Source organism: Rhipicephalus sanguineus, chromosome 2 (genome assembly GCF_013339695.2).
Source record: "Rhipicephalus sanguineus isolate Rsan-2018 chromosome 2, BIME_Rsan_1.4, whole genome shotgun sequence".
Lineage (NCBI taxonomy): Eukaryota > Metazoa > Arthropoda > Arachnida > Ixodida > Ixodidae > Rhipicephalus > Rhipicephalus sanguineus.
In genome coordinates, this window is record NC_051177.1 from 31,472,189 (window position 1) to 31,498,024 (window position 25,836).

General features: G+C 47.2%; 1 protein-coding gene across 1 annotated transcript in view; it reads left to right on the top strand.

Moving 5' to 3' along the window:
• The window catches only part of LOC119382664 (ubiquitin carboxyl-terminal hydrolase isozyme L3), an 87,779-nt gene that overhangs the window by 15,251 nt on the left and 46,692 nt on the right, over positions 1 to 25,836 (top strand). The window contains exons 7-8 of the mRNA XM_049412805.1: positions 1,915 to 1,990; positions 7,127 to 7,185. Coding sequence (XP_049268762.1) covers positions 1,915 to 1,990; positions 7,127 to 7,185 — 135 coding nt within the window. The remainder of the gene's footprint in view (positions 1 to 1,914; positions 1,991 to 7,126; positions 7,186 to 25,836) is intronic.

The following is a 25,836-nucleotide window of genomic DNA, read 5'->3' on the forward strand; positions in this document are numbered from 1 at the left end:
ACAAGGTCCCCATAACCGCCTAAATATGAAACTCAACGCCCTGAACATCAACCCTAAGATCTCTAATTGGATTACTAATTTCTTGTCTCTTTGGGACGTTACACCCCAGATAATAAAAAAAAAATAATTTCTTGTCTGACCGCTACCAGTCTGTTTTTGTTAAAGGGACACTAAAGAGCAAAACGATTTTTCTCACATTAGTAAAGTAGTCTTCCACGATACCAAAAACACCACGCTTGATGCGAGAAGACGCTTAATAAGCGAGAAAACGCGCAAAAAGAAAATACAGGTGGCGACACCACCTTGGAATTCCCGCACCATTTGCCGTGACATCACATATTTTTGACGGCGCCTGCTTGGGCCTACGTAGTTCCTAATCGGTTAAGTCGAAGTACATTGTCCTCTGAGGGGGCCAGAGACTTGACATAGCGAGTTTGTGGAAATTTCGTCGAGCCAGTGGCGCCAAAATACGTTAAATGCTCTTTGAAACCTTTTACGTCACAAATTACAAAGTTAGGCGTGAAATTTAAAAATGAAACTTTGAACTTGGTTTTCTCCTATAATAATAAACCTATGGTGGTGAAATAAACTACACAAGAGTTCTCCGAGCACACTTTATCAATCTAAACCAATTCATTGTTTCTCTTTAGTGTCCCTTTAATAATACTTTGTCTCCATTAATAAAGGTAAATCAGGTGTTCCCCAAGGTACTGTGCTAGGGCCAATCTTATTCTTAATTGACGTCAACGATATAGGTAACCACCTGTCATCCCCAATCAGACTTTTTGCTGACGATTGTGTCATTTACAGACAAATTACTAACCATATTGATGTGAGTGCACTGCAGTCTGACATTAACCAAATCACCCGCTGGTACTATCAATGGCAAATGGAAGTTAATGTCTCAGAGACGAAGTACATTCAATTCAAGAGAACTACCAACCCCGAGCTGCATTCTTACATGATTAACAATATGCTAGTTAAAAATGTGTCTACAATAAAATACTTAGGCGTCCATCTTACACACAACCTCTCATGGAATGCTCATGTTGATGCAATAACTAGTAAGGCTTCAAGAGCCCTAGGATTCATTAAACGTAACTTGCACTCTGCTAACCAGTCCACCAAACTTCTCGCATAGTACATAACTTTAGTTCGCTCAAAAATGGAATACGCCACCCTTATTTGGAATCATAACCAGCAATACCTAATTCATAAACTTGAGGCCATCCAAAACTAGGCAGCCCGCTTTATCACAGGAAAATATTCATGGGTCTATAGCATAACGGCTGTTAAAACGTCATTGAAATTACCTGCACTAGAAAAGCGTAAGCTTATCGCACTGCTGTCTCATTTCCACAGGCTTTATTTCAGTGATTCATCGTTCTTACAGTCACAGATTAAACCAGCTCATTGCATTTTTCTACGCCTGGATCATGCATACAAAATGCAACCCATGTTTGTGCGTACTAACTTCCTTCCTTCGTGACTCACCACTGTTTCTTGCAATTTATCATTGGAATAAACTACCAAGCGATATTGTAACTGTGCGCGATCACGACACATTTGTTAGCAAATTAAAGGAGATGTGGAATGTCAAAGTGTGACATCTTGTAGATTTCTTTTGTTTAGTTTAGTTCCAATATGACCTGTATTATAGCATGCCCTGTTTCATACCTTACTGAGTGCTGCATTGTATTACCATGTTTTCTTTGTATGCAGACTCTTGTGCTTTTTGGATTTTCCTTTTTTTTAATGTTCTGTGTAAATATTCCTTTTGTAAACATAACCCTACAGTATTGTAACTACCCCCCCCCCCCTATGTAATGCCCCCATGGGCCCTTAGGGTATTGAATAAATGAATAAATAAATAACCATGTATTGAAAAAATTGCCTTTAAATTTTCTTTTTCAGGCACCAAGTGCTGATGAAAATGTAGACCTGCACTTCATCTGCTTGGCAAATGTCGATGGCCAGATCTATGACTTGGGTGAGAAGTCTCATTGGTATTACGTAGTAAAAACTACGGTTTTGACATTCTTATGGCCACGACTTCATCTTATTTTACGCTGCTTGTTGAGCCGTTACAAATGCAGTCCTCTTGCTGACTATCTACCATATCATACTGGATGTGCCATTTCTTGTCAGGTTGTGGAAGTTCATCCCTGCGAGGGCAGGGGAAAAAAAACTAGCATACTGCTCCATGTGTGTTGAAAGGAACACTACTCACAAAAATGTTTTAGACACCAAAAAGGGTTTTAGACACCAAATTTTAAGGTGATAAAAAGCCTGCTGTAGTCTTCCTCTCTATGCAGAGACACTCCACATGAAGTGTTGGACAGAGGAAATGTTTAGAATATATTCTAATTTGCTTCCAAAGTGTGCCTAAATGCTTGACCTCACAATGAGACCCATCGCTGGTGTGACGGGCACTGACGTCACTGTGTAGGAAGCATAATGAAAGTTTTGGTGACGTCATATCACATTAGAGCGATATGTAGTTAGCAGTGACCTGCAACACTGCTGTACTGGGTAAGCCTAGAGAGCATTGGCTGCGAACCCACATTCGCTCATTTTTTTTTTCAGTGTGTTGTCGAACTAGCCAAGCTTGCCGGCATTTTGCAAAGTGCTTTGCATCGTCACACGAGCCTTCAAAGATGGCATTAGAGAATTTTAGTTTGTCCAGACATTTCCTTGTGTTTAAATGTGAGAAGCTAGATAGCTAGAGCCATCTGACGGCACTAAGCTAAACCAGGAAAGCACAGAATTATTGCAGAAATTAAGTGTATTCTACTTCTCTGCTGGTGCATATTCTCGGCAGCAGCGTAATTTTGAATGCGGCGTGCCTTTTTTAAAAATTTTTTTGTGAAAGACTCCTATCGAAAACAAAGAAACACGTCTTCATTGTGCTTGTTCGAAGTGTCACAAGGTGTCAGTGCCATTGTCCGTTAACCCGGTATTCTGCGAACACCTCTGCTTATGCCGGAACACTGTACCTGCTCAAATTCTCTATTAGAGAATTTCAGCGACTGTTGAAAGCATCAGGATGGTTGCACGCACATGTATGCAAGAGCAGATGAAGCAGCACTGTGTCAGTCACATCTTTGTGGGCCCACGTTGTCATGCTTCCTAGACAGTGAGGTCTCTTTCCAACTCGGCGCCAGAAACCGAAACTGAAAGCCGTTCACATAAATCATGCGATATTAAATGATTTAACGTGAATATATGAATTCTTGAGTGTGTGTCATGCTTGCTAGAGTAATAAGAAACGTTTGAAACAAAGAACACACAAGCCACAAATTTGATGTCTCAAGCCCTTTAAGGATGACGAAGTTGCACAGTTTTTTAGCAGGTGCTGTCAAAAGAGGCATCTGAATGTGAAGAGCAGCGAAAGCTATGGAGGAAAAATAAGCACGCTGTGTGCGTCTCAATGTGTAGATGGCTTGCACAACAAGAAGTTTATTAACACTCGGTAATGACATATGCTTCACCTCAAGACAATTGTGTAGTGCGGGGAAGAATACCGATAGCGGAGAAAACTGACCGTTGTGTGGTGAAGTACACTACCTGTAGCGTTCCTTACCAGAAAGCAGACCCACACACTGCTTCAAATACGAAAATACCCTCCCCCCTTCTCCTGCCGCTGATATGTGAATTCTACAAGAAGGCATGAATGAAAAATATGTAAACACTTGTCTTTTTGATGCAGCCTTGGAGATACAAATCAGTAATTTCCTGCTTCTTATGATCTCGAGAGACTGTTAGAAATGTGTGTAGTTTTCGGATAAACTTGAGATAGGAATGTTTTGTTTCTGGAATGACTGATCTACAAAACTGTTTCATGGTATTATTTGAGTTTGATATATCCACTTTTGACTGTACGTCTTTCCATATTTCTTCTGGGTGCAAAATGCTGGTTGAGTCCAAAATTCGTTGAGTCCGAAAAAAAAATATCGGAATCGGATGCACGAAGTGAATATTAAGCAAAGATATGCTGGTCACATCAGCCTGCCTTCGGACGCCATTATCTGGGGATAAAAATGGGAAGTAAACCATCCTTGGAATGACATCAGGGGTCCTCGACCGCCATTATTGTCAAAAACCTGCACGGCCATAAACTTGTACATTAAACTATGACGAGACAGGTTCAACTGAATAAACTACGGGGCTGACTTGTGTGGCTGACTTGGAGCCCCCTTTAGATGATCATAGAGGGCACACTAGAGCACTGTACGGGCCTGATATTTCGACCCAGGCCCGCTTTATGAAGCCCGAGCCCAGCCTGGGCCCGTGGTTCCAGGCCCGGGCCCGGCCCCTTCCCGCTAGAGGACATTAGTTGTTGATGATGATTATTAATGATGCCTTGCGCTTTGTAGCGGGCGACTGGACGGAAAATCAGGTGTGTACATGCATCGAAATCTGGCTTTGCCCGCGGTGGTAGCTCAGCGGTTAAAGGGACACTAAAGGCAAATAACAATTTATGTCAGAGTGAAAGCTCAATGTATGACAACATCTAAATGGCAGTATTATCAACAGCAATGCCCTACTTACCGAGAAATTAAGCTAAATGTCTCACACGATGAGCGCCACGAGCGGGACATTTTGGAAGTGATCCTGATGACGTGGGAGAGTCTGAATACAATTAATCACTAGTAATCATACTAGCTGCAATAAAAAAAGAACCTTCCGTGCATCAAGAGACATAATAAAATGCTGCTTGTTCGTTTCTGTTTGATTCATGGAAAAAAGAACCTCTTTGGCGTTGCCATGGGGAACGGCGCGCGTGGTTCGAAAGTTCCGTTTTCGCCGAACTGTGCTTCGCCCGGCTCCCTGCTTCTCTCACGCGGTCAAGTCTCAGTGGTAGTTTTGGTATCGCATACTGCCGCATGTGTTTTGCACGCTCGTGAAAGTCGCTGTGATAGAAAGTTCAACAAAATACCGCATGCATGTGATGTTGCCGGATGCCCGAATGGTGCACGCTGCCAGTGCACGCCGCCACGCAGTAAAGGCGAACAACGTTGGGCACGGCAACAGTGACGTGCGAAATACCGCTTGCAGGCGGGTGAGCTGAAGTGTGCTAACGTGATGCGGACCACTAAAACGTGATTTTATTTCAAAATAAGCCCTTGCTTGGCATATAAGGAGCACTACGAGGTTTCTGGACCGCTATTTCAACAGTCAACATCGACTTAGTATTTGCCTTTAGTGTCCCTTTAAGCTGTTTTGCTGTAAAGTCCTAGGACGTGAGTGTGATTCCCGCGGCCACGACGGCAGCATTTTGATGGGGGCGAAATGCAAAAACCCCCGTGTACTTATCTTTAGGTGCGCGTTAAAGAACTCCAGGTGGTCGAAATTAATCCGGTCCCCACTGCGGCATGCCTCATAATCATATCATGGTTTTGGCACGTAATACCAAGGAATATAAATGAAATGTACCGTATGTGTCAACCTCAAATAAAAGATCGAAATCTTTATACCTCCCATGGGAACAACTGTGATCTGGTGCATTGTTAGTGCTGTTATTTTTATGCTGGTGCACATGTATTCACTTTGATCGTACGACGATTTTGTCCTATCAGGCCATCTAGCATACGAATATATATATATATATATATATATATATATATATATATATATATATATATATATATATATATATATATATACACACATACATACATACACACAGGTGAATTCATGAGCATACAGCATAAAATAAACGCACCAGTATAGATATAATATATCCACACTGGTGAAAAAAAAAGTAGAACTTCAACTGTTTTTCTATTTTCTTTGCTAAGCTTTACTAAGAGCCAGCTCTTTGCATGTGTCACTTCAGCTTGGCGCAGAATGCCTTAGACCATGCAATGCATAACGTTCGCGGGTGCTCGACGGCCCGACTTAGGCCTTTTAATGAGCGGGCCCGTGTCCGGCCCAGCCAGCAGCCTTAAGCCCGGGCCCGGCCCAGGCCCACGCTTTCAAGCCGGAGCTGAGCCCAGGCCCGCCGGAAAACTCTTCGGACGGCCGGGGCCCATGCAGTGCTCTAGGGCACCCCCTCCCTCCCTGTGCGCACACCTATGAGGAAGGGCATTTTACACACACCGCTCTCCATGTCCCTCTTTCAAAGTCAGTGCACTATCTCTCTCGAAGCTGGTGCATAAAACTAGGACCCTCCTCAAGAGAGCACTTTGTGTCATGGGCAATGCATCATGAGAGTGGCAAAGAGTAGACAAAGCATATGAGTCTACTTAACCATAGGTCAGGGAGGATGGATACATTAGCGTTTCTATTGTCTCATCATAAGGCGAGGCTGAACTTAGCCAGCTGAGTGCACTCTGACCCAATATGTCACAGCACCCCCACACCTCGTAGCCTTAGGTTTTAGAGCTGTCTGATAAGTTTCTCAGCAGCAGATCTACTGAGAAACTGTCGCACGACTTTGACGGTTGTCTTTCGATTGTTTCTTTAAATATTTTTGGGCTGCTGTGGAACTGAAAACTGTAACGGTGTGTCTGCCACTTCTAGCATTTGGTGTCTTGTTTTGCATCTGTACTGTTGGTACTTGCAACATGACTGGTGGCAGGATGACATCATAGGTTTTGTGATTTGAACGTCATTACGACTTGAGTGTTGTAATTCAGCCCTTAGTTATGATTTTATTGACAAATAAGTAATTTAATTGTCTTTTTCTTTGTTGTTTAACAGATACTGTAAAAATTCTCCGAACATAGTCAGCCATCTTTAAAGTCGGTGGTGAAAAAAGAATGCAAGAGAAGTTTCAACCACTAAAAGGTCCTTCGTGCTCTCCATACATGTGCGGTAAAAGAAACTGTTACTTGCGCAAACAAGTAGAAAGAGCACAACTCTGCTTTAATAGCAAGGGAAAGACTCAATGCTGTAGTGAGGCTTACGTATCCAGACAAAGCAGTGACATGCAATGAGGGAGGAAATGTACGGTAAAAATGCATGTACGAATGACATATATAAGCATTTAAGTCATTCGTGAAATGACTCATGCTACACAGACAGCACAAGAACTAAGTATTCTGTGGACCAGACATACATGCACGTGTTCAGCATTGTCGTTTTGACGTGTGCTCTCTGCATGTACAAATTTCATTTCTAGATGGGCGCAAGCCGTTCCCCTTCAACTGTGGCGCTACAAGTGTTCAGACTTTCTTGAAGGTGAGTGATCGTATTGTGACTGTTCCTTAGGGGTGTGTGTGAATATTAGAAATATTGAATGTGGATAGAAGAGTTTGCTATTTGATTAGAGGATTCACTATTCGAAGCTGTTGAATACTTGTTTCAACTCTATCAGGAATAGCAATACTTGCTGAAATCTCAAAGAAGGCAATACTATGTAGGTTGCGAAGACTGCTTCGGACGATTCTTCTGCAGGACAGCTGCAATTGTTGCGCATGGGCAAATGTTCCTTAACAAAAGCGTGGGCCACATAACTTCTACTCTGTAATCGTGTGTCATTCAGTAAAGATGGCTTGCTTTTACAGGTATATAGCCTATATTTAGCTTTGTTCCACTCTTTTAATGGAGGAGTCTCACCATGTTTGCACTCCTTATAAACGATGTGCAATTGCGCTTCCTTCCTTAGTGAACACCAGATTGTGCACATGTCTGGTAACACCTCTCCACAATATCATTGCTATGGTACCCTTGACGGTACAAAACACTTGTTTATCATTTACAAGCTCCTCAGTTATTAGAACGCCTAAATGTGAATTATATGTATTATGCATACAGAACAGGGAAACAAAAAGCACATATTTAAGGCTCTGTCAATTTGGATACTGTATTGAAACAAGACTAACAGTGATATGTTGCTATTTCTGAAGCTTAGCTTTCTTGCATGGGGTTCCCATTATGTGTTCTGCTGTAAACTCTGGCTGAACTTCACAGAATCGTTATTTTGTAAATGATTCTTGTGGAAGTGCTAGGCCAAACAAAATTATTGCATATCCTTTGTGCTTCTGTCTGTGAACTGCATGCTGTTTCATGGCCTGTACAATTGCCTGGTAAGTCTCGCACCTCTCAGTGAATATGGCAAAATGGTATATCTCATTTTACTAAATGAGTTGTTTGTTAACTCAACCGTAAGTAAAGCCTTAACTTTTGTCATATCCTTGGGATGTGGAAGCAGGGAGGGAGGGGGGGGGCACAGTAGGAGCTTGAACCCCTCCCCCCACAACCCACCCTTGTATTTGAATACTTAGGCCACATCTACACTTCATGACAGTAAGTCAGTTTCGTCTATGTGCCTAGTTTTATTCTAAAAACCTGGAAGACACGCATATCTCGGGCAAAAGTGCCTACAGCGAATCATGCTGATCTTGACTGATACTTGTAAACTTAAGGAGCTTGCATGGATCTTAGTAGCTGGAGACATCCGAGGATAAAAGGACTGAGTGGTTAGGTTTACGGGAACGCTACTTTGAAAGACTCCTTTGCTTTATCAGTACAAATGCGTTGGGTGCTTTTCTCTTGTCACCTTTCATATTTATGTATCTAAACAAGCATTTGTATACCGCTTGCTGCACCCTATGAATGCTAGGCCATATATACAGTCGTGCTCAATATGACTTGCTACACGGGAGCGCGTGGCCTCACGAGTTTAATGATTGCGCACGGCTTCACCTTGCTTTATTTCTGTAACTTAATGTTATTTTCTTATTTGGGAACATACCACAGTGAGAGAACAGCGTTTAGTTGTAGATATAAGGGCTAGTGGAAGGAATGCGAAATCTTTAAACTCGTGAGGTCACGCACTCCCGCGTTGCAAGTCATATTGAGCGCGACTGTACATACACAAACACACTATATGTGTGTGTGTTCCCACAGTTCATCCGCGGAAATATCGAACTTAATGCTTTCCTTCAACAACTACGCCCCGATGCGTTGTGCATCCTCCAAAGAAACTGATGCAGCTCTTTCTCGCTTTGCGGGAGGCGCGTTTTTTTGCGAAAGACAAACGAGGCAGGTGCAAATATTGCGAAGAGCCGCTACACGTGGTGCGAGTCCGCGAGAGCGCGTTAGTCCAGTTTCGCGGCGCGACCCCGCGGAGAGCCGGTGATTGAGTGACGAGTAGTAGTGTGCCCCCAACTTTTCTCTCTTTCGGGAGCATTGCAGTGTAGCGCTCTGGCGGTTTAAGGGGAATGGGGGTCGGCAGAGGCATTCGTCACGTCACCTCTTGGGCGCTCTGGACGTTTCTTCTCCCACGCGGTCGCCACAGCGGCAGCCACTTTGTGCGAAGCTGTCGGAGGTGCGGCGGCGTTGCACAGCGCGCCCCTTTCTTGGTCGAAGGCGTGGCACGAGCCAGCATCATGCAGTAGACGTGTCTGCTGCTTGGGTGCTCTAGGTGAGCGCGCGCGCTTTCACGGCGCTACCAGACCGGTAGTCGCCTGCCGCGCTGAACGCCATTTGTTTCAGCGCCCCGGTGTGTCTTCTCTGAGAGCGTATACGTGCCGCGTCGCTCGCCGTGTTTTCGTTTTTTGGAAGAGACTGCACTGTGGCACTATACGTTGTTGGCTTGTTGCATTTCTTCCTTCGTGGTTATTCTACGGTCGCTTTCTCACTGGGAGTTTTCTCCTCGGCTCTACTTTGTCCTTCCGAGTGCGCCTGCGTCGGCCACCCTGCTTTCATATTTCAGATATATGTTTTGGGGAAGTTCGTCGACGTTGCCCAAAAGTTTGTTCGCAGTTTCATGCTTGATTATCTCTCTTTTGCGTTGCTTTTAACTCGCTGGCATGTACTTACTTTTGACCTCTGTGTTTTCCGTCAAGCGAGGTGGTCGCGTCTTGTTCGCTAAGCCTATGTTCTAAAAACAGTCCGCAGATCAGGCATGTTGGGTTCCGTTCTTCTTTTTTTGTGTTAGGTAGGTGTCGACTGCATAAAAACTGCACGGAGCCTCAGTTCCTCGAGAGTGCCGGCCCGGAATAATCCTCCTTTTTCATTTTCCTGTGCTGCCCTCGGCCGTTTTGGTAGGTTTTGATAAGGGGGCGGAGCTTTGCGTGGTTATCCGGGACAACCAGTATCGCCAAAACGAAGGTACAGTGTACGAAGGCCTCCGAGGTCGAGAGGCGTGCGGAGACCATACCAAAACGTATCGCGCCTTATCCACTAGGGGAAGGGTGCATGCGCCGTGGCACCGCTAAACAGGCGGATTACTACAGCACACTTTGGGCGATACCTTCCAAACGGGGAACAAGTGCAACGTGTGGTGTGTGATGTGCCCCGCTTATGGAAGGAACGGACACAGTTCAGGCCTTCGTGCAGACGAATACATGGTCATTTATTAGTAGTTTTACACAACGGCGAGCTCGCCAGCCTAACCTTACAACTGAAGATAAACAGCGCGAAAAAAAAAAAAAAAAAAAACGCCAGGCCTCCGCGGCAAGCGCAGCACAGTCACAGCGAAAGCTGGAAGAGCGACATTTCTAGAGCCCCTTCTAAACTCTCTTGTGGCTACTAATACAAGTAAACTAGCAAGGTACTCACTACGCCACAAATCATAATTTTTGTGAAGTTGGGAAGCACCCACCACGACATTATTAGTCATTTTGAAGCGAGGTACCATGTAAGGCATTACGTGCAGTTTGTTGCTGCGACGGTTGATGACGATGAAGAATTATGGCTGATCTTTTTGTAATGGTTTGGAAGTTTTAAACGACCCACTAGTTACGTACTTCGCATCATGTGATGCCCGGTCGTTATCGTACCCTCCCACAGAAAGAGAGAGAGACAGGGAAAGAACTTCATTGAGACCCTGAGGAAATGTATCATGGGAACCTTATGGGCTTCCTGGCAACCAATAAAGTCCACTTGCGAGGAACCCACTAAGCTATAAATGATCATAATTTTTTGAAGTAGGGAAGCAGCACTATATTATTTTTCGTCATTCTACGGAGAATCGTGGTACCCGCTAAACAACTGTAAGGCATTATGTGCACTTTGTTGATGCTGTGGCTGATGACGATGAAGAGTTATGGCAGAGCCCTTTGTAATGGGTTCGAACCATTCAACAACCCACTCGTTGCGCAATTCGCATTGTGTGACGCTTGCTTACAAAATTCGCGTTGTGTGACGCTTTGTTGTTATTTTACTCTTCTACCACGCTACATTACATGTGTTAATGTGGTTCCTTCCGGATACAAAGCCTGTATAGGGTCTTTTTGCAAAGCAGTTTCAAGCACAGGCATGGCTCTGAGGTAAAATGCTGGGCACCCGCGCAGAGGGCCCAGGTTCGAACCTCGTTCCATCTAGGAAATTTTTTCTTATTTCGTTTTTTTTTCTTATTTCGAGTGATAGTGGTTACGGACACCGGCGGCGGCGGCGGACAACCACGGCGCCGAAAACGGCCTTTGTTGTGATCCCATAACAGCTTTCGCTGTAAAACACGGCTAACGAAAAGCAAACGCACAGGACCTTACAAATAACAGTTATGCCAAATAACACAACTGAATGACAGTATAAATCACACAAGGAACATAGTGCACAAAATCTACAGCGAATGCGGCGTTGCCGACGTTCGACTCACCGCAGGAGTCCGTGGGACCGAGCCGTGGAATCGCCACCCCCCCCCCCCCCCGGCCCCTCATGGCCCCGCGTAACCTCTATCCCGCCAATTGGCGCCACTTCTGCAGTGAATTTAGCCACTTCGGGAGCAAAGCGCTAACTCTAGCTTGGCGGCGATAAGCTAACTACGACACGCGGGCGCCATGAGACAAAAACGACTTTACAGGGTGCATAGGCGTGCGCAGGGTTCCCTATGGGGGGGGGGGGGGGGGGGGGGTCGGCTGCGCACGCCCATCAAGCGTGCGCAGGAGCAAAGTTTCATCCCAGCCCAAAGACTGGAAGCAAACTGTTCTTGGAATTGCAACATCAGGGGTCCTTCGGCGACCGTTATCGTCAAAAACCTGCGTGGCCATAACTGCTCTTTAAACAATGACGGGGCAGGTCTGAGGTCCGATGAAGTAAACGCATGGGGCAGACTTTGCCCCCGCCCCCTCGTTCGTACGCCTATGACAGGGGGTATGAGCAATCCCACAAACGTCACTTTCGGAAGTGAAAAAAGCGGGTTATTCACGTCACCCGTAGTGTCTTTGTTTGGTTGCGCTCTTCGCCGTCAGATAGTGCCACCAACCCGGCCGCTCACGTTTACGCCTCAGATAAGCCGCAAGCGGTTCAAGTTCGCGGCTTTAACGCATTAAAGCGCACGCCTTTCATTTCTAGCACGTGCTGTACCAATGACGATACTTTTTTTCTTATGCGCTCTTTAAAAAGAACGCACTCTTAGACAATTGCAGCAATGAACATATTTGCAAAGGACATGTGACACAGTTGTCATGTTCATTCACTGGGCTTCACCGGGCATTTACTGCTCGGAGAAGCGCAGTGAATGTCCGCGGTGTAGCGAACCTTATCGTGCGGATCTCTGTAATCGGCACTGGTGTGGTCCCCGTAAAAACGGGCAATATTTTACACCGCGGAAAAGAAAATTTAATTTCGAAAATTAATTTCCACATTTTAATTTCCAAAATTACGGTCAACAACATTCCAGAAGTAAGACTTTAGAAGCGATAGCCATATATATAGCCAAGCAGCAATTTCGGCCGTGTAGTTGTCGCGTCATGGAATGACAGTTATATATTTGATCACGACGATTTGGGTGACACATGCAAATGAGGTGGCGTGGAGTGGAGCAGGCGCTTTCGTGGTGTGGTCCCCGCTTCTTTTTTTTTTTTTTCAATTTAGTATTGTTTTAACGATCGGACAACAAACGTGTAGTCTGTGTGTGTGTGGGGGGAGGGGGGGTCGGTAAAGTAGTGTAAGACTTTCGCGCAGCGCGGATGTGTGTGCGTGCGTGTGTGTGCGTGCGTGCATGCATGCATGCGTGAGTAAATGGGTATTTGTGCGGGGGGGGGGGGGGGGGGGGTCGGTGAAGTGTATACCACTTTCGCGCAGTGCGAAAGTCTACACTTATCGACACCAAAACGGAAAGACGGGCTAGTTGGTCTTGATTCATACCGTATGGAATTGTACATCGCGGAATACAGGACGAAACACTTTAGGAGCACGCAGCGCTGTCCGTGTGTGCTTCTTTAAGTGTTTCGTCCTGTATTCCGCGCTGTACAATTCCATACATTATGGACTTATCGACACACCCAAATCCCATACGTGAGGCTTGACGTCGGGCATGTGTACCAGTGGCTCTGTTAATTACTGCATGACGTAGCCGTACGAACTAAGCTGTCTGTTTTTTTCTTCCCACGGGACCGAACAGTCGGGTTGACGCGCTACGAGAACCGCTTGCATATGCGGCGCTTGTACAATTAAGGCGGTGCCTTGCTAATACGTATACGCTCTTAATGTGAACAAAGTTCCTTCTTCAAATTGGGTGCCAGCTGCAGTCGCGGTCCGTGCGACATGCGTGGCTCGGTGAGAATTAATGGCGGTTAAGGGGTGGTGGCTGTTCCCGTCAGGCTGCTCTTTATTTTGTCGCATCCTAAATCCTCGCGCTTGTCTAGCACGTGTGAACCTGTTTATTGTGCCGAGAATTCCACACGTCAGTATAGCCGTGGGGGGTGCTGCTGTTTTTGTATACGCAGGTGTTACGATTGAGCGCGTAGTAAATGTGTTAGTGTTAGTTATGGTGTCCCGGCAGATTACGTAGTAGGAGTCTGCATCGAGGAGCGGGCGCGAGGCTTAAGTGAAGAGCTATACGCCAGTCGCTAGTGTCGCGCTAAGGTATATTAATTGGATCCACGTAACTCTTTTCAATTGCTTTCTTGTTTTACTCCTAGCTAAGTGAAAACGGTGAAGAAGGTGTGGCGTCTGGAGTCATACTATTATCACTTGAAAGAACACTTCACTGCATGCAAACGTAGTCCAGAGTGATAAAGAGAGAGGACATCGGTAGGCCTCGAGGTTTGGTTCGCTGCTAAGATCATTTACCGCAACAGCAGGTTCCCACGGCGGTTGTCGCCGCTGCTAGATTTTGAGAATAGAGAGTTTTAGTGCTGAGGAGCCCAAGCCACCTGCGTACGCACGCTCTTGCATTCCTTTGTACTCCCAGCCGCATCCACGGAGAATACAAAAGAGCGCAAGGGACCGCGCGCCCCCAAGCCCGCGGGAACCCAGCACTAAAACTCTCTAATAACTAGTCGATTCACGCGTCGTCATCCTCGAGCATTACAGAGAGCTCTATTAGCGGCGTGTGTTAACTATAGACTCAACTATTGCGGAAGTTACGGCCAGCGGAACTTAGCAACTCCAATTGCCTGCTGCGTTCTTCTCGACAGGCATGCAGTGTACCGCCTCAATAAACCTTGCGGAAACAAACTTCCAAATTGTGATCACAATCGTGACGCTAATTTAGTTTGTGTGCGTCATGGTTGAGCGTCATGGTTGAGCATTTATATATAAATGCTCAATTCGCCTTCAAGCCCCTCCCCTTCCCCGGGGGATGAGGGGGGAGGGGGGGTTGGGTAATGGCAATGCTACGTCGCTGCCTCTTGTTATCTGATTCATAAAACATTCATAGTCGCCGCCACCTCACATAGCTCAGTTGGGCTCAACTGTACCACTCTTGAAATTACGAAGCGCCAAGGCTGCGCAATGGCGCAGTGACCAGAGCATTCAGTTCTCCAACTGCACATGACTGCAGAGAGATCAGTTTCATCGCGTGTGATGGTGGGTAAAGTGTCATTTGTGTTTCCTGCTAGGAAACTGAGACTGAGAATGAGGCCTGAGGATGACGAAGTGATAATAACGATGAAGGCCATCTTCATCGGCGCAACGGAAAGGACAGACTGACGGATAGGGCAAACGCGTTTGTGTCATTCCACGCCAAACGTCCCAGTCATTTTGGCGACCCTCCGAAATGTATGCGAAAAAAAAAAAAATCGCGCTGATTTATTGCATTGAAAACAGAGAATTGCTAGAATATTTCAGAAATAATTTTTTTTGGTCACGTGGGTGCTTTCCGAATTTCCCGAAATGTCATCTGGGTGTTGTTTGTAAGAAAATTTACTCTGAGAGTATCGTTTCTTGTTTCAATACCAAATTTGGTTTACATACTGGAGGCGTATATGGCAGAAAAATTGCACTAGTATTATTCAGCTTTAAACAGCTTACACAAACACCTTTGCTTAAAGGGGTACTGACACCTTTTTTCGAAGGCGAGTTTACTCTGCCATACAAATCTCCTGTATGCAGAGACGGCTATGAGCAAGTGTGAAGCTCAGCAAATGCTGATAACGTATTTTAATTTGATATTAAAGTAAATTTTTCCATGGCGCACCTACAGACATCGACACTAGCTTGACGTCAGGCTACAGTACAAATTCTGGTGACTTCACGCAGAAGTCTGGCTAGTTGTGATGACGTTAGGTACCAAAACTTCCAAGATGGCTGCTTGTGTGTCACCAAAACTTCCAAAATGGCCGCTTCTGCGTCACCAACGGAGCCACGGTGCGGAGCGGCCGTGGAAACGTCACCATATATTGTGCGAGCACGGAACCAGCAGCTCATACCGTGTTGTGACGTCAGGGTACATTAGGAACCGAAACTAGCTTTTAAAAACGTACTGTAATTGTATACTTTTTCAGGGTGCACTCGCGCTTAGCACTACATTTTCTAGGCTCTTGAGGACTTGACCTTTCATTTGTCGCAAAAAAAAAAAAAAAAACAACTGAAAATATTCGTGTCAGTGCCTCTTTAATATATAAACCAAATTTGTTATTAAACAAGAAACGATGCTCTCAGGATAAATTTTCTTGCAAACAACACCCAGATGACATTCTGGGAAATTCGGAAGGCACCCACGTCATCAAAAAATTTTTTCTCTCAGAGATGTTCTAGAAGTTCACTGTTTTAATGCAATAAATTGGCATGATTTTTTTTTTCGGATACATTTGAGATGGTAACCAAAATGGCTGGGACGTTTGGCATGGAATGAACCGGTTTAGAACATAAGGTGCTTTCACGTGCCGCAAATAAGTACAAGTTTAGTATGTTTACTGATGAGCGAGTTTGTGAGCCACGATGTCGACGAAGCAGCGCGCGAAAGACACGTTCACTCACAGATAGGCACGTAAGGGCTCCAGGGCACCCCCCCCTCCCGAAATTCGTCCAGCCTTCTATATTCTCGGGCGACTTTTTTTTTTCTTTTTGCCATGCAAAATACTTTCTTTCGAACAATTAGGCCTTGCCCTCCCCCCCACCGAAAAAAATGTCCTGGCTACGTGCTTGCACACAGACAAAGCGCTGGACTGCATCTGCTGATTTATTGTTGAAAGACCCGCCTTATGTATAGGCTAACAAGCTCATGCGCCGTGATAGCAGTGACGTATTAACAAAACCAGAAAAAAAAAATAGACAAATATGATATTTCCGTTTAATATTGCACAGATGTGATTAAAGTCCAAGGTAGCGGCGCGTAAGGTAGCACAAGCGTATATGCAGACAGAAGTGCTAAAATTTGACCTTTAGAAGCTTGAAGGAACCACTCCTGTTCGTGCAGGCTTAGCCTTAAGAGTTGCGGTGAGCTGACGGAAACAAACCAAGCGCGAAACCGCATGTCGACGGCTGGCGTCGGTCCTCGTCCAGTCGTAACGAATTGTAAGCGCAGAAGCGAGGTGTGGGCGAAGACGAAGGGACAAAACACATCTTGCTTCGGCGCATAAAGTTCGCCACTGTGTTACCAACAAGGTCGGTCGTCCACACTTGCCTCGTCATATCACTGTGCGTTTTCTTTCTTGTGTACTCGCGCTCTTGTCAGCCGTAACTTCTTTTTGCTGTCTTAGCAGCGGAATGCCTGCTGGTTAACCAGCGCCTGATATCCGCAAAATTACAACTTGGTGGCGAAGCAAACCTATAGCGCATTTGGAATGAGGTCGCCGCGGTTCAGTCTGTTTTATAACTGAGACAGCTCGTGTCTTAATTGACATAAGAAAATGAGGAGTCGCCATGCTTACGTAGTGGAACATTGGGGAGGGACGACCCGTGATTGCAAGTGCTACTTTGTTAGCGGTAGTACCGAATTTGTATAAACAGATATAGAAACCTTGTAACAGTCTCATACTTTGTCTAAGCTGCACCGGTATCAGACAGACTGTACTTGCAGGTTGAGAAACTCAGCAACATCGTAACTATACATACGCTCATTCACTCTCTTCTTCGCGTATGGAAGTTAATCACATAACGATGACTCCGGACTTTGCTCTTCCTTCGTCTCGTGCCCAATTCGCCCAGGTATGCACCGCGGCCAAGTTAGGAATTTTTTTTTTCTTCGGTGGACAGAGACCGGACTGCGCAGTGCGCGTCTCTCGGGGCCAATTTGTCTCGCCTGCAGGCGCGCGGGCTTTATGCTCCATATATTGGCTGCAGCTTGATTCCTTATAAGTATGCAGTATGGGAGAGGAAAAAGAAATGAACGAATAGAAAAGGAGCGAGGGCAGGGCAGCGAAGAAGACCCCGCGGGGTCATTGTCGGCGTCCATTAATAAAGGGCCAGTAGGGGGGCGAAGGAGCAGGGCGATTTGCGCAAGCATGCGGCGCGGTGCGCTGTGGCGCGCGCATAGCGTGGCTCACGTAAAGCAAGCCTGTGTGCACGTACTACGCACGACCGAGGTGAAAGGGAGGGAGCTTGCAGGTGCCCCCGAGATGGATGGCCCCCGTGCTGCCCCGGGCGCCCCCCGACGAAATTGGCTCGCGGGCCGTCGGAGTATATAAGCTGAAAAAGAAAAAGATGCGCATCGGATCCTACCGAACCTTCATCCACGCATCGTACCCCCCCCCCCCTTCCCTCGCCTACACCAGTACTGTAACCCCCCCCCCTGCCAACCTGCCAGGAAACGGAGCTTTCGATGTTTTCGCCTTATACATACTATATAGATCGCTCGAGCATAAAAGCCTGACTCTTGTAGCATCCTCGAGCCGCGCGTGGGGACAGCACCGCGATCGGCCAAGGAGACCGCGCGGTAATGAGGTATGTGCCGGATTGACGCGGGGTATATACACATATACAGTGCTAGACACATGGTGCGATTCGGCATCCGATCCGACGCGCGACGCCGCACGCGGTATACGGCGATTCAGAACACATGGGGCGAACGAGCAATCAGCGCGCAGGCTCCGCCCACACACGGCACCCTGGCTTGCACGCTCGGAAGAAATCGTATCCTCTTCGTTGAGTACAATACAAACAACCTTACGCAGCCACGCTTCGTTCTGTAAGAACATTGCCAATAAAGCTATGCCTTCGCAAGCGACAAACATCTCAACAGCCCGCATTCACTCGCGACTCCGAGAGTAGGCCAGTCACGACACCGAGCGTAGGCCTAGCAAGGCGGACGCTGTCGCTAGCGCCATTCGCGATCAAACGCGAGCTGATCGTCGAGCACTTATTTTTATCAACACGATTAAAACTTTTACGCTGATGACACGCGTTTACATGCGCAATTGGTTTTCTCGTAGGCCTCAATTTGACGAGCAACGGTGGAAGCGAAGCCGGCCGGTTCGCCGAGACGGCCGGTGCGGCTGTTAGCTGCGAAGTGGCCTTCCATCACGGCTCGATATCTCGCTAGTGGTTCGGAAACGGGCGCCGCCTTGCACAAATGACACACTTCAAACGTCATGGGTTATTTGATGTCAGAAAGAAAGTTTAACCAACGTTTTTCATGATCGGAGCTGTCCGAACGTAGTGCAACAAACGCGCAAACAAACAAACAAGCAACTAACGCGCCACCAGAGGCGTGACGTCAGGCGTCTCCCGTGCTACCATTGGCTGCGGCCGTCAGACCGACGCGGCAGCCGCGCGGCTACATTCAGCAAGTTGGATGCCCGTGCGGCGTGCGAATCGTTTCCGCACGCTGATGGAACCTGTTGGGCGTCTGTCGGATGCGGCTGTTGGCACGAACAGCCGTACGACGAATCGCATCCGAATTCGCACCATGTGTCCAGCGCTTACCGCCGCCACCACCACCACCACCATGAGCAGCGCTCGATCCGGCCGTTGCGTCGTCATTCAATGGCTTTGACTCGGCAGCTGCCGCCTACTGGCGCGTCGTGCTTGCGTTTCGCAGACGCTCGCCCATAAACGTCTTATACAACTATGCCAGCGCTTTTCTTATTTGCCTTGTCTTGTTTGTGTCACTTCGGAAACACGCGCTGCGACAAAGGTTTGTTCAGTACTTGATAGATGGCGCTACCAGCTGTGTAGCGAACGGCGTTTTGCTTTTTTTTTTGCAATTACGTGGGTCTTAATTTTCTGTCTGGCTGGCATGAACGGTTTTCATTAATCATATAGATCGCTTTTTGGATTCATGCTGACAGACTTTCTTTCCCTTAATTTCGTCGCTGAATGAAAAAATAATTGAGAAGCGAAATTCTCGGCGGCATTCTTAAAGGGGTCAGAAGCACCCCTTGGGCTGGTTGAAAAAACACATCCTGCGGAAAGCTGACACGGCTATGAACTGCTCTGCCAAATATTACAGTCGTGCGCGCCGCGTAATGGCCACAAGCGGAGCGCGAAGTTGCTGTTTCCCCAGGCACCCTCTTTTCAAACAGAGGCCGGTTCTCACTCTCGTCGGTGGGCGGGGCGTCTGTCCGTTTACGTCGCGGATCTGTCAGTTTACGTCGCAAGAGACATAGCATGCTTATTGGCCGATAGCCGACGTAAATCGAGAGCGGCGTTCGGATCAGATGCGCTTCTTGCCGCGGGGTGCCGCCACTTGCCGGCGCTGCACTCGCGCAAGCGAATCACAGCGGGAGAGCGATCGCGTTTCATGACGCGTGCTGACGTAACTTCTTTCCCCCATGCCATCCCTCCCTGTCTAGCTTCCAGTGTGCTCGTCGGCACGAGAAAAGAGAGAAAGCGCTGGGAGCGTGCGCCAAACCCCCGTAACTGCGCTGATTCTTGACGGATTCGAGAAATTTTTGCGGCAATCGATTCGGGAGGCAGTACACTCCGATACTGAGGTCATTAGATCATTACTTGGAAAAATGGTTCACGACCCCTTTAAGCGCGTCTTACCGAGCACTATAATTTCGCATGCATTGAAATACTGTACTATATCTGGTAAAACAGAACTTCTGTACTATAGCTAGTAAAACAAGGGTCAGCGCCTGTCTGGGGTGGTTGGGGGGGGGGGGGTCGCCTCCCGAATTTTTCGTCTGCTTCTCTTCCTTGACTCCCCCCCTCCCTTGAGGTATCCAACTTGTAGTGGTCCCCCCTCCCGCCCCCACTCCCCCGCTTAACAAATCCTGGCACCGCCCCCTTTAACTGCTAGTGAGACACCTACTATAGCCGATGAGGACTTGCAGTTGGGACTGTCGTCCCGAAACGCTAAAGACGAATCAAAGAGAGACGAAACACTACGTTCGTATTCGGTTTTTAGATGTGAAGCATCTTATAGCGGAGTTCAATCCGGTGGTGGCGGTGTGCGGCGTGACCACCCTTACTATATATACGCTTGCGCAAGTCATCTCCACACACCCCCTCTCCCCTCCTACTCTCCACTTCCCCTTTCCCTCTCTCCACTCCCCCTCTCCACTCCCCCTCTGAAACGCGGGCTCTATATGCCGAAACGCTGCTGCGCATCGCCTCATGGTCCCCTTTAGTTTTCTTTTGTCGCGTCGTTGTTCATTATGAAGCCATGCCTAGCGATTTCTGGGCTACTTTTACGGGAACTATTCGAAATGTATACGGCATCCTTGTCACTTAGGTAGAAGAGTCTGGTGTTGGGCCTGTTGGTACATAGCTTGAAAACGAGGAACCCAGCCTTCAACAGACACGTACACAAGAAGAGAAGAAACACGACCAAACACGCTGGGACTAACAACAGTCTAATGGAAAACATCTACTCGTAAAGGAAACCCAAAAAAACACGCATGCGCCCTCAAGATATCTTAGGTGGGAGGGGGAAAAAAGGGGGGTGAACATTCGACAATCGACGAAGCACACTCATAACGCTGATGTGCTTTAAAAACCTTGCAGATAAAACGCTGCTTGTGGCACCTTCTACTTACGTTTGTCTAAAAACGTCACCTCTTGTTGTGATAGCGAGAGGGAAGGTGCGCTTACGCAACGAGCCGGACCGTGTCTTTGCATTGGTAAGGGATCCACGAAATGTCAGAGGGAAATAATTGAGCGTTATGAGTGTGCTTCGTCGATTGTCGAATGTTCACCCCCCTTTTTTCCCCTCCCACCTAAGATACCTTGAGGGCGCATGGGTGTTTTTTTGGGTTTCCTTTTCGAGTAGATGTTTTCCATTAAACTGTTGTTAGTCCCAGCGTGTGTGGTCGTCTTTCTTCTCTTGTGTATGTGTCTGTTGAAGGCTGGGTTCCTCGCTTTCACTTAGCTAGAAGTTCCGTACGATTGTCGCGGCAGACATGCGGAAACAACTAGGACGGCGGCATCCAACATTGCATGGGACGCAATTGAACCGCCCGACGCACAAAAGAAAGACGTGGTACGTGTTTTGGAAAAAAAAAAAGAAACCTTCTTAGTAGGAATATAGATGTCATTATAATCTCATAAGAAAGCACTTGCGCATTACGTGAACAGTTGCCCCCTTACTAATTTAGTCGGAATTGTTTTTTTTTTTTATTCTAGGGTTTTTAGCGCGAGTATGTTAACCCTGTAAGGCATTCTTCTTTCTTGCATAGTGTATTGGGCGCTCCTTTCCATTCCGCCCTTTTGCGCTCTCCTTCCTCGTCGCCTGTGTGCAAATAGAGACACGGATGGCTCGAAGCTGAACTGAACGGTGGGCGTGCCGGGGCGGCCGTTTAATTAGAGAGCGGGCGGGGTGTGCGAGTGCGTGTCATTCACGCCGCCGTGTGTATACGCGGCTTTTCTCCCGCCTCATTCTCTGTAGGCTGTGTATTGTTGCTGCCATTGGTGGCCATACTTTGCCGGTTCACCGTAGAACTCTTTTACTTCTCTAACCGGCCCTCCGTGTAACGCACGCTTTCTTTTTCTTTCTCCGATTTAATTTCATTGGGGTATACATATTCTAATAGATTGGTATAGTGTTTCGTGGCAGGCAGCGGGCCTTTGGAGTGATATCGCCGTGTCGAAATCTGTTCCACTGCTCTTAGAGGAGTCAGGACACCCAATTTTCGATCGTAATCTGTATTGTGTGGGTTAATCATTGTGCGTTCACAAACAAGCTGGCGAAAATTTTGGCGCATTTGGTCGTGCACTTAATTTATAATTGAATATTTTTATAAACGCGAGCGGCATGGGAGTAGGGCAACACTGGCGCGCTCGCGAGCCGTGACGTAGCAGGCCGCTTGCTGTGCGTCCGCATTTCCGGAAACGATTTTGTTTCCGTGATCAGCTGCGCAGTTCATTCGAGCTGTTCGTTTTGTTCAGCTTGTCATTGGAATTAAACAGTTTGCAGCAGCTGAAACAATGCCACCGCGGTGGAGCAGCAATACACTGACCGCGTGTGGTAAATTGGCTTGATTTGGTAGCTGACGACGGCTCCGCTCAGTGCAGCACATGACGTCACACACGCAAAATGGCGGTCGCCAGCGGGGGACGCGGTTTATATCCGTCGACTTCTAGGGTTTATTTTGGAGTGAAATATTCTTTTACCCTCCATTTTTCGTATATGTATATGCAATCATAGACCCTCTAGTTATATTTTTCTCTGAATACCGCTAACTGTTCGATGACCTTGTCATGGCCCCTTTAATGCCCCAAGCTTCACTGGTCTATAAATATTGGTACCCATTTAATTGAAATGGACTGTGAGATGTTTAGGGTATTACAACATACGAAATTGACTGTCAACGATACAACGATAACAGAGCATTTTAATAAAAAGGTAGTCGTACTATCAGTCTCGTGTATTATATATAGCGGTGTACACGGATATTTACTTGATTTTTTTCATTCAAAATTTCTGAAAAGAAAACATATTTCGTGGTTATAGCTGCTTTCACTTTTCACGAATTTCGCAGCGTGATCGTATTTTATGGCCCGGATCACTCACCATAACACTTGCCACTGTTACTTGCCATTACACCATATAGACTAGATTGGTCGGAGTATTTTTCTCGCTCACCCCGTTATTTTCTCTTCCATTTTATACGCGGAAATGTTAAGTGAAACCCGCAACGGGTTATAGCCTTTTTTTTTTCTTTCTGTACTTCCTTAACGCTCGCGTAACGCGCTAGCGACACAAATATTGACTCATCTCCCGTGATGGATGTATATGTATAGTGAAGCTCGATGTACAACGATCGAGGCGTTGCATCGCACGGTCACGACTTGTCCGGCCTTCGTATTTGTATAAATATACACAAGCGCGGCGTATGCCTCCTCTCGGCCCCGCAGGATAGCGACCATGGAGCGCTGTCTTCGAGATCGTGACTGCTGCCGTCTTTAGCGCACGCCGCTGCTGGCTGTACATATATATATATATATGTAGTGGCGCGGCAGTGGTGGCGGGGATGCCTTCACCGCTGACCCCTGGGGGTTGTCGAGGTCGTGACCCCGCATTTGCCACGCGGCGCGCGTGTCACGTCTCCCGCCAGGCACCCTATCGACGCGAGTCGTGACCCGGCTGCGTGTGCGGTGTTGTATGCACTCAGCCTGAGGCTGCCGTTGCTGATCTGTTATCTCGGACGAGTCGATCGCTCCCGCTGCTCGCTCCCGTGCGCTACCGTTTCTCACTGCGCAGTGCTGCTACTTGCTGCACTCGGGTGAGTAATGGCGCATTCGGAGAGCAAGGCGGCTACTGCGGCTCCGCGTTTGCCTTGCTGGGAATGCCGCGCTGCGGCTGTCTAATGGCGCCCAAGCAGAGAGACGAAAAACCGAGCGTAAGTGGAATAGCGCACAGTTAGGCCGGGACAGAGTAGGCAAGACGACAAAGCGCTTTTGTCGACAGACTAAAGGCTCGTTCACACCTGCGACCAGCACTGGTTTCGCGACCAAGTTAGTCGCAAAGCGACTGGTCGCAAATGGCCGCTTTGGTCGCAAAGCGGCTACTTTGGCTCAATCGCTCGCTGCTCGATTTTTCAGTCGCGCGACTGCGGTCGCAAACCTCTAAACCAACCGCATGCGCCGGATCAGAACGTCGGCTTATTTTACGGGGCAATGGCAGTGCTTGGAAATATGCGAGCAGACGAGAATTCTGTGTGGCGACGAGTATAAGTCGCACGCAGGTGCACACGTCGGTCGCCTCGAGTCGCTTTTTAGTCGCCAGTCGCAAATGGTCGCGCGACCGTTGATAGTCGCAGGTGTGAATGAGCCTTAAGCGCTTTTGCGTTCTGGGACACTGTCTAAGTATGCGCTATTCTACACTTAACGTTATGTACTAGCAATCCCAAGCCGCTGTTCTAGCAAAACCGGGCATTAATTGTCAATGAGCGTGTTCTTTTTAACAGAAACCGTTCTCTTCTCCGTCGTCGTTGTAGAAGTCATTCGATGCACGTGTCTTCCACGCGGGAGGTTCAAACATAATTTACAGTAGCCCTCGCTTTACTCTTTACACACCTTTAACATTCAGGTCGCGGCGACCAAATTTCGAAGGGGACGAAATGCAGAGAACGATCGTGTGCTTAGATTTAGGTGCACAATAAAGAAATTGAAAGAAAACAAAACCAGGTGACTAAGAGTTTACGAAGCTGTTACAGTGTGCAGCGGCGAGCTGAGGACATCACTTCGCACGCGGTGCTCTTCCGGTTGGCAGCAGGTCTCGTGCTCCTCATGCTATCGTGCAGAGGGTTTTTGTAGGCGTGGCTTTGAGATAACTCGTTCTACGTTATGACGGCATGCGAGTGACAAAATGAGTATGAAGCAAAAGGGAGACGCGAGTGCCTGAACTTGCAGGTAACTACATTTTTAATCATGCATGTTTCCTGGCCGATAAATCGGGCGATAAGTTTATGGTGATTATAGAGACAAGGAAGCCAAGAAACCGAAGTTAGGTGAACAAATGAATATTGTATTGGTATACACTCTAGACGCTATGTTTCGTAGATAAGTGCTCATCTAATTGCTGTAAGCCACGCTCTTTGCTTTGTGGATATTCGATGCGATCTCAATAATATGGCGTCACCATACCATGACCCGTCTGGTATGGTGTACTGGAATGGGGTATAGTGTGCCGTCTGGCGCCGGAAACATGGCTCTTTTTGCGATGACAACTTGAGAAACCCGCAACAGCGGCCGCTCGATGCTGCGGGCACTCACATTACATGAGTGCCGCTTTGACTGCGGATGAGCTCCGCCTGCGCGCCAACTACGCTCAGAGGACAAACGAGAGAAGTAATGCATCACTGTGAAAGTTAAAGGCTGTTAAGTGCCAAAAAGTGTCATACTATGCAACGAAAACTCCGGCGGCAATTTCCCAGTGAGCGCCTTCAATGGAGCACGCATGTATTTTGTTTCCCTGCTGTTATGCCCGAAGCCACAAAATATCGTGATAAACGCTCACTTGCGTTGAATATTCTATCTGCGGACGCACAACAATACAGTATTGTAAAAGCGTTTCTTTAATGAAGCAATGGACTTGGACACACTTCTTTTCACGGCCGGCTGACACAAGTGTTCTGGCACGAGATGAAGAACAACTGCAGTTTGAGTTGTTCGACCATCGGAAGCACGTATGACAGCTTTGTTTAGATGTCAATGGCTTTCTTTTGTATCATATGTTGCTCGTAGAATGAACCTAATTTAATTATCTTTAGGCCATCAGAAGAGAAAAAGCAACACATGAGCGCACTACTGGAGGCGTTCACTGGGAAATTGCCGGCGGAGTTTTCGTTGCATAGTATGACATTAGTTGGCACTTAACAGCCTTTAACG